Below are 16,638 nucleotides of genomic sequence, written 5' to 3' on the forward strand. Positions count from 1 at the left end.
GGGCACTTTGAGTGGCCACTGTCCTTTCTATGGGCCTTATTTTGACACCTATGAGTAGGAATAATGCCTGACTGTACACCAGTGGGAGTACCTGAGAGTTTATAATTTATAACAATGCCATGTAATGCGATGATTAGAGGAATTATTTATGAAGCTCGTACGTATCAAGATCCAAAGCCGAAAAGGTGCTTTTAAGTTCAATGAAGACATTAAAAGCCTTGTTAGCAGTTGGTATTCACTCTCAGAATTTCTCTGACAATGAAAAAGTACAGTCTACATTCTGGAAAATAAAAAATGTAATGCTGAAGTTGTTCAAAGTTGATGTGCTGTCTACCCAGTATCCTCTAATATTGTTTTTCTAAGTATAAAGAATAACACTACACACACACACACACACACACACACACACGATAATGAATATTGTAGTCAGCTACTTTATATAGAAAGCAGTTAACCACGCCAAGAGTGTGAGAGGACCCTTGTAAACTTCTGTAAATCAGTGGTAATTTCTAAGTATTTTCATGTAAGTTTTACAAGTTTTTTTGTCTACCCTCCTGACAAAGAAAAAAACAGTTCTAATTCATGTTAACTTTTTCAATGTGACAAATTCAGCAAAGCTCAAGTGAACTTCAATAATATTTTGATATATCTATTTAGGGAATGTAAATTTTGACTAACTGAACTAAATGAATTGGCTTGTTTTCTTGTTTGAATCCTCTTTTATAAAATGGAGCTCATAAGAGCACCTATGTCCCAGCGTTATCATGCAGATCAAATAAGTTAATAGATATAAAGTGCTCAGCACAGTGTCTGAAATACAGTAGGTACTACATAAGTGTTTAGTCAAATAAAATAAATAGCAAATATAGTAATAAGAAAATAAGGATACCCAGCTATTATTTTATTAGTAATTTTTACATCTTACAAATTTCACTTAAAATTTTTTGTTAAATTGTGGTAGAATATACATAACATAAAGTTTGCCATTTTAACTATCTTTTAAGTGTACAGTTTATTGGCATTAAGCACGTTCACCCTATTGTGCAATCGTCACCACCATCCATCCCCAGAACTTTCTTCCATCTTCCAGAACTGAAACTCTGTACCCAAACAATGTCACTCCCATTCACCCATCTCTCCCCTCCCCCTTTTCCCCCTGCAACCACCATGCAACTTTCTGTCTCTATGAATTTGCTACTCTAGATATCTCATATAAGAGGAATCATACATCTTCGTTTTAAGACCTGAAGCAATAATACATTTATGTAGAGTTAAATATTGATATTTTATTAAAATTATGATGTTTAATAACAATATAAAATATTCAGTTTTTACAAAGTAATAGAATTCTATATGCTACAAATAAAGTCCAGTGTATTTAAGTACATTTAAAATATGTAATATATGGAGAGCTGAGAGGCAATGATGGCTCTTCCTAACCTTCTATGATCAGTTTTCAGCCTTCCTGCTGCTCACAGGAAATGTAAGGACAAAGAGGAGCCAGTGGAGAACACTAACAATATAGCTTTAGAATGTGTTTCATTTAAAAAAATTAAACTAGAAAAAACCCAAAAACCTTTCATCCCAGAGAAAAGTGCTGTTCACAGCTAATGTGAAGCCCAGAGTTTTGTTCTCAAAGTATTGACTCTGGACCAATTTCATGCTGGAATTGGATAATACCAGCAATTAGGGATATTTTTGATAGATGTAATCTGGACAGGCCAAGTTAATGGCCACTGAGTCATTCAGATATTCTACCTCTTTGCTCAGTGGTTGAGCTCTGAGATACTCTGTGACTTCCGGCAGGTTAGTCTTTTGTGTTAATCAGGGTATGTGAACATATCTGGAGAGGCTGCCTCTCAGAGGTAAATCTGAACATAGACCACTTATCTCACGGACCTGGGATGGGGGAGACGGAGTTATCTGACATACATGAGGACTACCTGAACCATCCAGGTGTCAACACAGTGATTGCTGTATCCATACAGAAGCTAAAAAGCCCCTTCCAGGCCGAGAGAAGGACTTAAGGTTGCATGATCCTGTGAACCAAGATGGGCACTATGGGAAAGAAGGTCACCTTAATGTAGTGTGATTAACTTATTTTATATTAAAGGCTGCAAAAGAATTATTTTTTTTAAAATCATACCCCAGCAAGGAGGAAATCGGTCATGGTGTTGGTAGAAACCCAATCAATATCAGAAGGGCCTGTTCTTGCTCCCGGCCACAATTGCTTGCCAGAAAAAGTGTGGCATAATGAATTGGGAAGCCCAGTTACATATTAATTTGGCAATTCTCTATCATTTGTTAGATATACCTTGATAAGACGTGTTGTGTGCTGTTAGCAATGGGTGTGTGCATCCAATTCTAGGTGGAAAAGCACCTAGGCTTTCAAACTACTTCAAATATGTGATATCAAATCAAGGTGTGTGGTTTCACTGCTGATCTGATGGCAGAAAAACACTAAGCATGAGCTCTGGAGTCTGCCTTTAACTCAATGTTCCACTGCTTATTATGTGGCCAAGGGCAAGGAACAATTATCGCTAAGCCTCGGTTTCCTCTTTTATTTAATTGCATCTCCTCCATGCTCTGTTGAGGCTAAATGGCATGATAAATAGAAAGAGGTTAGCCCAGTGCCTGGTAAGGGGTAAATATTCACCTTAGTAATAGTATTATTACTATTTTTATGTCCTAGTTTTTTTGTAGTAAGGGTAGGAAAAAGTATGGCTTTTCTATCTATGTAATTCCATTGGAATTGACTTTTTTTTCTTTTAAGGACTACTGTCTATTTGGGGAGGCAAGTAGGTGTTTAAGAATATGTATTTCTTCGTTTTTTTTCTTTCCTTGCATAAACATGAGATATTCTTTTTCATTCATGCAAACACTGAGAATAGTCTCTCCATTAAGCACAGACAAGCATGGAACCCTCCAGGAGGCCAGACTTTTGAGCTTATCTGAGCATATCTCCCAGCTCTGGAGAGATGCCCTCCTGCTCAACATAGTGGCACTTTATATAACTGGAAAAGGAGAAAGAAAATTCCGTGTCTACCTGAGCACCGGACCCCTTGGGCGATGAGCCCCCACATGAAATTGGCACAGTATTCACACCAGTGTGGGCCTCGGAATGTGTGAACCTGTGATCCAAAAAGAAGAAAAATGTCAGAAAATTCAGAGTCATTTGGAGGCAGGTGGCCTCGGACATATCAATGAAGAAATAACAGCTTTAGCCGGAGTAATGCCTCACCGGGCCTTCTCCTTCCAGTTAAGGTGACTGTAAACAGATCCCGAGAAAACAAAGATGCGCTTTAATCTTTGAAAGTCCCTCACAGATACACTGTGCCCCAGGCTAGAGTCAGAAGGGAATGTGGAGAAACAGCAAAATTACAGGGTCTTGCCATCGCCTAAGAAATGAGATTCTCGCCACCTAAAACAAGGCACTGTGTGGACAAACCCAAGATAGCCTGAGCCGGCAGCTATCACCTGCATTTAGCTCAGCAAGTTCTGGAAGGCAGAACTCAATTACTGTGTCCTTTTGACCCAAGTTGCCCCATCTGTAGACTAACCAGGCAGGTATAAATAAGACATGATCATGGGATAATTAAAAGGTTCCAAGGCTTTGAGCTGCTTCCAAAAAAGGCATTAAAAAAAAGTGAAGGAGTTGGCTGAAAGTGCAGGCTACCAATGGGGCCTATGGAATTGCTGTCCCCAGAGACAGGGTCTATATTGGGCAGGCCTTGGTGTGGCCTTCAGGTAAGTAAGCTAAAAACTCTCCTGCTTGGCCAAAGCGCTGCTCTCACGGATGGGTGCCCCAGCCAGGTGTTCCATATTCTGAACATTACAAAGTAAGGATGGTCTTATCTTTGATTATTCAGATACAGGTTATTCTATAGCAGTACCACATATTAAGTCATGATTTAAAATGAAAACAAAACAAAAATACTTGTTCTCTGGCACAATAGAGCTTTAAGAAGCAGAGCTAGGGGATTCCTGGCAAACCGATGTGATAATGGTTAGCCAAAACCACTACTGGCTATCCACTGGGGGCACACAAATCTACATGAAAATGTTCTGAAATTTTACAAAATTAAAATATTATAAGACATTATATAAAACCTTTCAAAGTTTTAAATTTCCATTAACAAATAAATGTAGACAATATTGTTAACGTGCTAGGAGGCCGGTATGCTTACTTTTTTATTTAACAAAAAATCAGGATGACAAATATGGTCACAATTTGGGAAGATGCTCATTTCAGTTCTACTTCAGAAAAAAATAGCATCACTTGAGTTCTTTCTTTATTCATACACGCCAGTAGTAATTGGGTGTGCATAAAGAGGCAAACAAAACGGACCTGGATTCCTCCTAATGGAACACACAGATGAGTAAAAGCAGAGGAAGAAAAGAGCAGAAATCAAAAGAGCCACTTATCACCAGGATTTCTATACAGTAAAGCTAAGTTATAATAGTCTTTTGGTATTTCAGTTTATCATATGCAAACTGCCCCTTATGGAGTTTCTGTTTTGAAAAACGATGCAAAAAATTTCTTGAAATTGTTCTCACTTACATAAAGAAGTGTGTTGCAAGGGAATGACTCTAAGACACGACAACACACTCCTGGTAGGAATGCAGAGAATTCATCCTGGAAGTACACATGGGGCCAAGTGCCATGATTCACCTAGAGGCCCACTGAGATTGAACTTGGTTCTAAAAGAATTCCTCAGTAAAGTATCCTCATTAAAGTTGAACATTTTCTAAATTCAGAAATCATACATTTCTTAATATTTTGCTAGAAATGCTCTAAAAGTGCTGGTTAATTATGGCAATGAAGTCACTTGTTAATATGCTGTTGAAATTGCAAGATCAATTAAATATAATAAAAGGATATGTAAAACACAACGCTCCATAAAAAGTATGAAAAAGGCTATAGAAGAAAAAAAGCTGAGGCTGCTACTAGAGAGACTAAGAAGGGGGCCAGTGTTACCCAGGATGGTCAGGAAGGTGACCTGAAGGAAGAGAAGAGCCAGTCCTGGCAGGGGGGAAGAGACACGGAACATTGTAGGCAGAAGGAATGTAAGGAGGCCTCACAGGAGCAAAAGAGCTTGGTGTGATGGAGCAAATGGAAATCCAGGGTGGCCAGAACATCAAAAGAGGGGGATAGGAATTGAGATAAGGTTGAAGGTAGGTAAGGGAAAGTCACTCGGCCTTCAAGACTTTATGCATGAGTGTGGATTTGGTTTTAGTCTAGGTACAAAAGAAAGTTCTTGGAGGACTTCACATAGGAAGATGTATTTTTAAATAATATTATTCTGATTACTGTATTGAAATGGATGGGAGGGTGTTAGCAGAATAGATTTGAAAACTATGCAGTAGTCTAGCTGAGCAACAATAGAGGGTGAGACCAGGATGCTGGCAATGGAGATGGGAAGTAGATGAATTTGAGATATATTTTGAAGACAGAGTTTACAGGACCTGATAATAGAATAAATATGGGTCTTTGAGGGAGAGGGGAATCAAGAATGACTCGCTTAGGAACAAGGTGGGATGGTGATACCATTTGCTGAGAAAGAGCAGACACTCTTCTGGGCAGAAGTTCAAGAATTCAGTTGTAGACAGGTTAAGGTTAAATGCTGCTAAAAAATGCAAGTGTTAGTGTCAAGCAGGAATTTGCACAAATTTGATAGGGTTGAGGGCTGGAGGGATAATTTGGCCATCCCTGACAAACAGATGATATTTAAAATTGTGTGAATGGATAAAAAGTATAGTAATGCATTGCTTAATGATAGGAATACATTCTAAGAAATGCATTGTTAGACAATTTTGTTCATGGGGTGAGGGGAACATCATAGAGTGTACTTATACAAACCTAGATGGTATAGCCTACTACACACTTAGACTATATGGTATGGCCTATTGCTCCTAGGCTACAACCCTATACAGCACATTATTGTACCAAATACTATAGGCAATTGCAACATAATGGTTGAGTATTTGTGTAACCAAACATATCTAAACATAGAAAAGATACAGTAAAAACATGGGATAAAAGATAAAAGTTGTATAGGGCAGCTCCATTATAATTTTATGGGACCACCATTGTATATGTGGTCCATCCTTGACCGACATGTCATTATGCAGCATGTGACTATATTAGGGATATATAGTAGAAAACAAAGAAAAGACAGCTCAACATCAAGCCCTCGGTGCTCCAATGTTTAGAAAAAACCAAAATGGGAAAGTGTTTCCGAAGCCAAGAGGTGAAGAGTATCTCAAGCAAGTAGTGGTCAATCATGTGGAATGATGGTAAGAAGTCCACTTAGATAAGTACTGAATACTGATTCAGATACATGGAAGTCATCAGCAACCTCGGTAAGAGCAGTGCCTTTGGATTGGTGAGGGCAGAAGTCAGACTCAAGTAACTGAAGAATACATGAGAGGTAAGGAAGTGGAGACATGTGAAGGCAACTCCATCAAGAAGTTTGGCTATGATGTTCAGCAGAGAAACAGGATAGCTCGAGGGAGGTTTTGTATTTTTTTTTTTTTTTTAAAGATGGGAGACATTAGAGCATGTTGACTTGTCGATGGTATTGATTGATATGATAGGTAAGAGAGACTGGAGATGCAGAAGAGAGAGAAGATAAGCAAAGGAGTGATAATCCCGAAAAGCTGAAAGATGATGGGGTTTAGGGTATATATAGAAACAATATAGACTCAAAGAGAAAAAACAGCCAAGATCTTTCCAGAATTAGTAAAAGACACAAAATCTCCAGCTTAAGAAAAGCTAAATGAAGCTCAAATAAATAAAAATAATCTATATCTATATAGATTATAGTGAATTTGTAGAATACCAAAAGACAAAGCAAAATCCTAAAAACCAGGTAACCTGCAGAAGAACAGCAATTAGGGTAAAAACAGACTTTTTCTCAGCAAAAAAAGAGAGTGATTATGGAAAAATTTCATCAAAGTACTCAGAGAAAAGTGTTGCCCACCTAACTTTATAGCCAGCTAATTACCTATCATCCAAGAGCAAGGGTGAAATAATGATATTTTCAGACAAATGCCAAGAGTTTCCACTCACAGATTCTCACTCAAAGAAATACTATTAATAAAATATACTTCAGTGAGATGCAAATTAAACCTAGGAGGAAGGAACAGGATTTAAGTAGCAAAGGTAAACAAGAAAACTGGTAACTACGGGTCAATCTAATCAAGCCCTATCTGCATAAAACAATAACAAGATGACTAATTTTAGGTGACTTAAAATCAGAGTGAAACATGACATGGAAGATTGAAGGGGAAGAAGAGAATTAAAGCATTCTAAGGCCCTTATAATTTGGGGAATATAATAAGAGCTACTAATTACTGAGGAATATTTTAAGTCAATTATGCATATATTAGATTTTTGAGTATACACAGAAAGAGTGAAATGGAAACCATCAATTTAAATTAATTTAAAAAATGCATAAAGGAAACAGAAATTGAGATTTGATTAAATCAATAAAAAGCAGGAAAGGAGAAAAAAGGAGCAATAAAAACAGCAAATAAAATATCCTTATATATCTCTAATTACAATAAATATAAGTGGCTGTAACTTATCCTATAAAAAACAGATCTTCTGATCATATTTTTAAAATCTTTTCAAAAGCACAAATCATAAATGTGAAAGAAGCGCTTGAAATAAAAAGTCATATCCAGCAAATGCTAGCAAATAGAAACCTAGGACAGATCAAATATATATATTTGTGTTATTAGTGATAAAGATGATCATAATAGAGATATATTTTTACTAGAAAGATACAATAATTTTGAGCTTATATGTATATGACAACATGGTCTCAAAAATATAAAGCAAAATTTAAAAGAATTATGAAGAAAAATTGACAAATCCATAGTCATAATGATTTTAACATCTATTCACAGAAACTAATGGAGGAAATAGCTAAAGTTAATATACTAAATAGAAAAGGGACCTTATATCCAGCAAATCAAAGAACACTCTTTTCAAAAACACTTGGAACATTTACATAAACTGACCACACTCAAGCTTCAACATATATGCAAAAAAATCAATATCATACAAACCATATTCTGAATATAATACAATAAGATTACAAATTATGATAGCCAAACTCCAGTATGTTTGGTACAATATATTTGGTACCAGTGGTATAGAGTGGAAAGATCAGAAACCAAGTCACACATACATAGAGACTTGGTGTATCTCAGAAGTGGCATTACCAATTAGTGGAGGTAGGATGTCAAAGAGATGAATTGCTTCTATTTTCAGCCACCTGTCCACCCTTCCATCGACTCGCTATTCACTTGTGTGATACTTACATGCCGATTGCCTACTTTGAACCTGGCTCTGTACTAATCCTTGCCTAGACAAAGTTGAAATAGATAGAGGAGCATGAACTCCTTTTGTTCAAGGATCTCATTATCTACAAGAATAAACATACAACAGAAATAATTATGTGCCAAGTGATATAAGAGAGTACGTAGGAGATCCTGCAGTAGTATGATGGAGAGAATAATGAACGCTTCCTTAAAGGTTGGGGAAGGCAATGTTGAAATGGGCTTTGAAGGATGAATAGGAATTGACCAGCCCGGGGAAAGGTGGACTTGGTGGGGACGATGGTGTTTACTCGGGGCAGATGATTTGAGGATGACATTCCAAGAAGAGGAAACAGCATAATCAAAGGCCGATGAAAGTAGGCTTGATTTTTGAAAGGCATTCTCTTCTTGTAGGAGGTGCAAAAAAAAAAAGTGCTATCATGCTATTCTCTGAAACATCTCCTCCAGTGGATAAATTAACCTCATGGCAAATATCTCCATACCTTGGGGTAAAAATGAAACCCACTGTTTAGAAATTAGGAAAGCAGCTACAATGTTTACCATACACTGACAAAACAGAAACTAGTTTACTGACTGCTTGGGGAAACACAGGGTAGGCTAATCACAAATTTTCTAAAATTTCACTTTTAGCCAATCTTAAAAAAAATTGAGCATATCAAAATTGCATTTAATGCTTATTAGCCCTGTCTGTATTTACCAACACCCTTTCTCGACAAGTATCCCTACTGTCTTTAATCTCATTTATCCAGACAAATAAATGCAGGTAGCTATCTTTGAATAGCAAATAACTCCATGTGTCCACACATAGTCCCACAAAAATAAAATTAAATGGGAATGGAGGGGGAACGTAAAGTTAAACATTATTTTAGGCCCACTGCCTAACTTCCTTTTTTTTTGTGATGGCCTACTGTTTATTTTCATGGCCGATATATTGTTCACTTTTCTTTTGGATCCACAAGGACAATCTCTAGACAGCAGGCTACATGTCAATGCTGAGGGCACTCTCTTAAGCCTATTTTATTTGGGTTCAACTTATGTTGATTCTCTAAACGAAATATCTTAAAAGTCACTGATCAGCTTTTTCCATTCTCTACAGTGTATTGATTTTCAAGAATATCTTTTTAGAAAAAGAACCTTTTGAAAACTTTAGGGCAGTAACCGAAATATTCTAGACAGGAAGAAAATACCCCAGACAGGAAGAATGTCTGTCCAAGACTATTATTCTGGGCATGGTCTGCCTGGAATTCAAAAACCACACCAAACAAAAAAAGATGATATTACAGGAGATAAGGTATGTTTGACAAATAGCTCAGGAATGGCTATGTAGGAAAAACAAGAACAAGAAGAGTTATCTAGAAAAATCTTGGGCGTATAGTGAATATCCCCCAACTTGACTCTTTCTAAATGAACAGGATGTTATTTGTCTCACGTCCGCTGAAGACTGGAAGGTGGTATTCTCTCTTTGGCAGGTGTCTACACTGATATGTTTTGATGGGTCAGTGTAGATACCACTCAAATGTACAATCAGCTCAGCCTGAGATCTACACTGTAAGAAAGAGAAAGTGCTATTTATGGTGTGCTTTTTCTTATCAGTATACATCAGGGTTTCTTAGCCTTGTTATTATCACATCTTGGGCTGGAAAATTCTTTGTTATGGGGGGACTGTCTTGTGCATTGTAGGACTTTTAGCAGCACCCCTGGCCTCTACCCACTAGATGCCAGTAGCACCTCCCAGTTGCGACAAACCACAAAAGTTAACGGAGGGGCTGAAATGCCGATGCTTATCCTCCACCCCCCAGAAGGTCAGTAGCACAGTGAAGGCCTCCAGATCTGTGCCAACTGTTTTTCCTACAATTTACTGTATTTCCCATAATCATGTGACATTTAACTCATGTGAGAAATCAGGGTAACTTTGGACTTTCCCCTCTTGCAAGATCAGACGAAATACCAACCTTGAAGTGAACCTTTTCAGATGTAAGGGAAAAGAAAACGGCAGAGGGGACTCAGTCTGAGACAGAGACCCTGGTTTCCGCTGGCGGCGCAGCAGCCGCTGCAGAAGAGCCGCTTTCCCACCGCTGGGCCACAGAGCCCTGGATTTGTTTCCTTAGCCGCTGCTCTGATACGTTTAAGGTGGGATTTAATTTCTAAAACACTGATTGCCTCAAAGCTTTTGGGAATTTCCCGATTGCATAAAGTAAGATATTCTTGTACTAACTTCATGTCACATTTATGAGCACATCTGAACCAACATTCCTTTGACACTTCCCTGCTCAAAAACCTCCAGTGGCTCCCTAGTGCCTCTCGAGGTTTCTCAACCTCAGCACTATTGACATTTAGGGCTGGATAACTCTTTGTTGGGGGGCCCCATCCTGGGCATTGTAGGGTGTTTAGCAGCATCCCTGGCCTCCACTAAATGCCATTAGCCCCACCAGGTGTGAGAATCGAAAAGGTCTCCAGACATTGCCAAATGCCCCCTGGGAAGCAAAATTGCCCCCGCTGAGAACACTTAGTAGAGCAAGCGTTCACAATTCTTACATCATCTCTCTCTCTTGTACCTGGCACAATCCGCATTTGCTGAGTAGAAGAATGAATGGCTAAATAGCTTCCTTTTCTCAGAACTTTCAAAAATATCCAACACGTATGGTGATCAATGGTGCTTCCACTCTTACCCCAACAGAGCACAAAAGGCATATTTCTCTGGACTTAAAATGCCAGAATTAGGCACTCAGTCACTTAGGATAGTCCCTTTGAATTATGTGTTCTCTGGACTAAAACAAACTCAATATAAAATTAATAACAGCTAAGCACTTGCTATGGTAGTGCTTTGGTATGGTACAAACCATATGGTACAAACTCTTTAGTAGATGGTTTACATTTGTGAAGTGGTTTGGCTTAAGCCACTTCCCTGGCATGTGGCCTAAGCAAGGCATCCCAGCAAAGTCTGCATCAAAGCCCATTCTCTTCCACCGGGCTCTGCTGGTTTGTAGAGGATTAACAATGACAGTGCCCCAGTGCCAAGGAGATGAGAGACAAGCTTTAAGTCAGACCCTGACAGGCAAAGAAGACAACTCACCTATGTGCAAAAATTGTTTCCTCACTTCCCTGAAATCCCACCATGAATGCAAATCCTTTGAATAAAGGCATCATGCTGTGGGGTCTCCAAAGGACCTATGTAAAACTAGATTAATTTAGCTGTCATTTTCAAGAACATGCACTTTCAAATTGAGCATGCACTATCTGGGAAGCAATAGTAAATCTTGGTGAATCACAGATACCTAAGAAAGGGACTTTGAGCAACTTACTAGGTTGGTTTGTCTGGACTCAGGTGTATTTCAAATTAACCATAATGTGTAGCCTCTCAGCAGAAGGGAAATTCCCCTGTAGGGAATAAGGTGCAGAAGGAGAAGCTCCGATCTAGGAGTCAGGGCTGGCAGGTCTTAGCAGTTGTTCAGTGGAGCAACTTGGCAGACAAGAGCAACCAATGGGAGCATGAGAAACAGTCCACAGGCAGAGGTGGAGGTTTTGCCAGAGACAAACCTCATTTGCTTCCCAGTTTTGCTGAGGGTTAGTCCTGATTTCAAAATGGCACAACAGTGATGGGTACCCCTGATAAGAGAGTGGCCTGAAAGAAGAGACTCCTCCTTATACCCGGACAGATGGAAAACAACAACTAAACTGTGCTGCAGAATGCCTGGGCTTGTAGTTATTAATATTAATAACAATATTTGGGCTCTGCGGAGCTTTGTGGTTTACTTTAAAGCAGAACGCAATGGCAAGAGAATGGACTCTGACTTAAAACTTCAAGGGGAATCCTTCAAACAAGGAGGGATCATAGAGCTGACAGTTTTGGAGTATCTGCCCAGGAGGAGTCCTTTCTCTTACATATACGCTGGGCACTGTCCAACCCCCGGGCACCCCACAGCCCCATCTATGGGCTTACATGCATCAACTCCATGGCCAGTGTTTGGTGAGCAGGGCAGACACTTGGCCCAAGTCAGGCCATTTTGATTCTCTCTGGGAATTTGGAATTGGGATTTTCGTGGTTGGTCTTGTAATATATAAACCAGGGAGTTACTAGCCATGTTCTGTAGAACATGTGGACTAAGATATTTTTGTGTGGGGAGAGAACAAGGAGGCTGATATCCGGAGAGCAAAGAGCAAGGAAGTGGCAGCAGCAGGAAACAGAGAAAGGGAGAGAAGAAGGGAGGGAGAGAGAGAGAGAGAGTGAAAGAGGAGACAGAGGAGAGAAGGGGGCAGGAAGGAAGATGGGGAGGGGGAGGAAGAAGGCAGGAACAAGAAAGAGAAAAAGAGGGAGGGAGGAAGAAAGGGAGAGAAGGTGGGAGAAAGAAGGATGGAGAAAGAGAGGGAGAAACTGGCTCCAGGTGTAGTCCCAGCTCCTGTCTCCTCCCTTGCGTGAGTGCCGAGTATTCCCTGGGGGCTCTATGAGACCCTCCTGTACGATAAATCTCTTATTTACTTAAGACAGTTTCCAGGGGTTCTATTACTTGAAAACAAAAAGTTTCTCACAATTACAATGGCAGAGCCAGGGTACAGGAGGAGACAGTTAAAATGACTCTTCTTCATGGCACTTTGGGGACAGAAGCCATATTTTCTTCATAAAGCCCAGGACTTTCAGGCCTGTTTATTCCAGTCTCTTGAGTCCCTTATTTTATGTTCAAGGCAATGAGCTTTGCTTTTCCTTTGAGTTGCTCTTTCCAGACTTGTTTCTGGCAAATCATCCTTTTATGATTATTAAGTAAAACAAACAAAAGAAACCCCACGACCATTCTGAAGCCAATTTCTGCCTGTGCCAAAGTGCAGGTGCAATATCCAACTGTCCCTGCTCCCCAGGCACACAGACACGGGATCGGGATGGACAGGAAAGGCTGACAATGCATGGCACAAAATACTGGGAATGATGGGCTCCCACGTTTTTATGAGGTCGAGGAGGAAGAGGAAAAGAGAGGCCTGTGCATGGGGAAGCAAACATGGCTCCTTCCAAAGCAAGTGGCCACCAGTGATAAGAATCCAAAAACTAATGATGGGCATAGAAATCATAAATGAGCCTCAAAACCCAAACTGTGAGGTGGTGGTGTGGCCACATCCTGGACAGGTGTCTTAGCAGTAGCACTAAGGACACATTTTCAGCCTCCTGCACTTCCAGTCCCGGCCTCCGACAATGCCATGGATGGGCAGGCGTGTTTAGAAAGAGCATGCTCCAAGCGCACACATGATGGGGCGTGGCATGGGAACAGGAGGCTCCTGGCGCATGCTCCGTCTGTGGGTAGAGCTGGGGACATAAAAGTGTAAGTGACGCAACCGTTTCACTTATGACCGGACGGGGACACTTTTGAAAGGCACCAAATGGCATGCTGACAACAGGAGTAAACTGGAGCAGATAGCCCCCCATGTATGAGAATCTGGGTAGCATGGCAAGGCCAGTGTCCCCGGTGAAATGGGGACGGAGAGGTGGCCAGGTGCATCCTGAAAGCTCCCGTCTCAGAAGCACAGTCTGATGACCCTAGCAAGGGCCCGCTACCTGGAAGGACTCCAGCGCAACTAACACAAGTGCGTGCAACACACAAACCACACCTGAGGGCAGAACGCGGGGTGGCGGGGGGTACAATTTTGCCACCACGGACTGACAGCCTGAGATGGGCCAAGCCCTGTTCCAGACAGTGGGGTTTCTGCAGTCAATAAAACAGACAAAAATCCCTGCCGTCCCCAGTGGGTAGTTTCCATTGGTAAGGGGAAGATAGGCCAACAAACAAGTAAACACGTACAACATCAGCTGGTGATCAGTGCTACGGAGAAAAGTGAAGCTGGCGGGGGCGGGAGGGGGACGCGGGGTGAGGTGGGGTAGGGTAGTTTGCCCCTTGACCATCAGAACTTTCTGGTGGTCTCTCCGTCCATATTCCACATGGGGGGGAAGGAAGGGTGTCCTGGAAGTGCCTGGGCGGAGGGAGAGCGTGTGGCAGCAGAGAGTGTCGCAGACTTACAGGCTGGGGAGGTGGAGGACACCAGGGACAGGCAGAGCAGAGGTGGGACCTGCGCAGGAGCCTCTGCCAGCTGTGGGGCCCCAGGGCCATCATCCGTCCACCATCTGGCCCCACCAGCTGATGACCTAAATGTGACGGATCCCCTGTCCCCCCACGGTCTCCTCCCTGCACCTTATTCGCCCTGGCGCAGTTCTGACTCCAAGCTTTCCCTCGTGTCCTCTGCACTGCCTGGAACGGAAGGCCCTGGCTTTCCTCTGTGTAATTAACATCAATCTATTTATCTCTCTGGGCTTCAGCTAACTTTCTACCTCCTCCGTGAGGCTTCCTGGTTAAGGGTGAGCACCTTCCTGGGCACCTACAAGGGGTGCCCAGCACCAGGGAGCCCCCTCCTCTTTGAATTCTCACGGAAATGGGTCTCTGTTACTCCTACTTTTTTTTTTTTTTTTTTAAAAAAAACACATTATAGGGCCAGCTTCAGGCCCTCTCCTGAGCAGGGCTCTGCACCCGGGTTCATGCTCTGCTGCCACTGTTTTGGAAGTCTGAATAACTTTTTAACAAGGGACCCTACATTTTCATTTTGCACTGGACCCCACAACTTATGTGGCCAGTCCTGCATCATCTCATATGTTAATGTGAACAGCTACATCATAAATACGATTATGAAGTATATACTCTGAATATGAATCAGCCACAGCAAATAGATGCTTCTGACTTATTGCTAAAAGTGGAAGCTCACCAGCTATTTTTAAGTTTCTGGGTGCCCTTACCACACCCTCTTTTCATGAAGAAATGCTTGGTAAAGATAAGAGACCAAGAATGACTAAATTTCATCACTTTCTATCAGAGCAGTGAAGCATTGATAAGAAAAGTCAATGAAAATTTTCCTTTAGAGACGTTAAATCAATAGCCATGGAAATTAGCAGTGGTGCCTGGGCCAAGGGATTGACCCTTAAAAGCAATTAGATTACTTCTAAAGACCTTTCTTTGTGGACATGAAAACCTTTAATGAAACTGTAAACTTTAATAGCGCTGACGATGCATCGTTTCAAGGATGAGGTTAGAGATCTTTCCTACTGAGAGCTCTGGGAGAGATGAAAGTCCTTGTAATGGTTTGCATTGTGTGCCCCCAAAAGGTCTGTTCAACTCCTAACCCCTGGTCACTGCGCAAGTGACCTTATTTGGAAATAAGGTCTTTGAAGATATAATTAAGATGATATCATACTGGATTAGGGTGGGCCCTAAATCCAATGACTGGTGACCTTATAAGAAGACAGATAACAAACAGAAGGTGGCGATATAAAGATGGAGACAGAGATTGGAATGATGTGTCTACAAGCCAAAGAACTCCAACGATTGTCAGGAAACACAGAAGCCAGAGAGAGACACAGGACAATTTCTCTTTCAGAATCTCCAGAAGGAACCATCCTGCCTACACCTTGATTTCAGACTTCTGGCCTTCAAGACTGTGTGTGAAATAAATTTTTGTTGTTTTAAGCTACCAGGTTTGTGGTCATTTGTTATGATAGCTTTAGGAAACTTAATAGAGTTCTCATAGACATAAAATACCTTTTAAAAGCTGGGGGGAAAATGTGTGAAATCTCAATCTAAATCATTGAATCTAACTCATTTTCTCTTTTAACAAATGAGGAACAAGTATTGGCTACATGATAAAATGCATTCAGAGAAACAACAATAATCATTAGGCTTTTTTCCTTTTCTATTACACCTAATTAATGAGAGAGGAAGAAAGAGTAGAAAAAAGAAAGAAAAGTATGAAGAAGTGAGGGTAGAAAATAAGAAATACAAAGGTAGAAAAAAGCTAAACACAAAGACACAAGAAGCACAAAAAAGATGACTAATAAAATAATAATAGAAGCTAACATCAAATGAACCTTACTAGGTGCCAGAGACCATGATGATTGATTTATGTGTATTCTTAAAACCTCACAGCACTCCTACTTTACAGATGAGGAAATTGAGGCCGAGAGGGTCAAGTTCTTTGCCAAAGATCATGCCATGGCCAGGCGTACTAAGCCAGCTACAGCCACCTAATCACATGCTATGTGTGGCAAGGAAGCACAGTAACCCACACTGTTGGGGCTCTGGGTTTCTCTGGCCTGAAGATTTCTAGAGCTCAGCCACAAAGTGTTATTAGGGTGGACCATTGCAAAGAGAGTGCTTCCTTAAGCCAACTAGATAAACAGAGATGCAGATATAAAAAGAGTTAAATAACCAAGTGGCTTTTCTCTTGATAAATAGTTTTCACTTTAGAGAGGAACCCGTTAATTTC

At 40.7% G+C, this 16,638-nt stretch overlaps 1 protein-coding gene across 8 annotated transcripts in view; it reads right to left on the minus strand.

Annotated features, from left to right (window-relative positions):
• The window catches only part of CHN2 (chimerin 2), a 331,335-nt gene that overhangs the window by 14,126 nt on the left and 300,571 nt on the right, over positions 1–16,638 (minus strand). For all 8 annotated transcript variants that reach the window (XM_069462638.1, XM_069462640.1, XM_069462639.1 and 5 more), the window contains one exon: positions 3,047–3,131. In XM_069462638.1, the coding sequence (XP_069318739.1) occupies positions 3,047–3,131 (85 nt within the window). The remainder of the gene's footprint in view (positions 1–3,046; positions 3,132–16,638) is intronic.

The sequence above is a fragment of the Eulemur rufifrons genome, chromosome 29 (genome assembly GCF_041146395.1).
Source record: "Eulemur rufifrons isolate Redbay chromosome 29, OSU_ERuf_1, whole genome shotgun sequence".
Classification (NCBI taxonomy): Eukaryota; Metazoa; Chordata; class Mammalia; order Primates; family Lemuridae; genus Eulemur; species Eulemur rufifrons.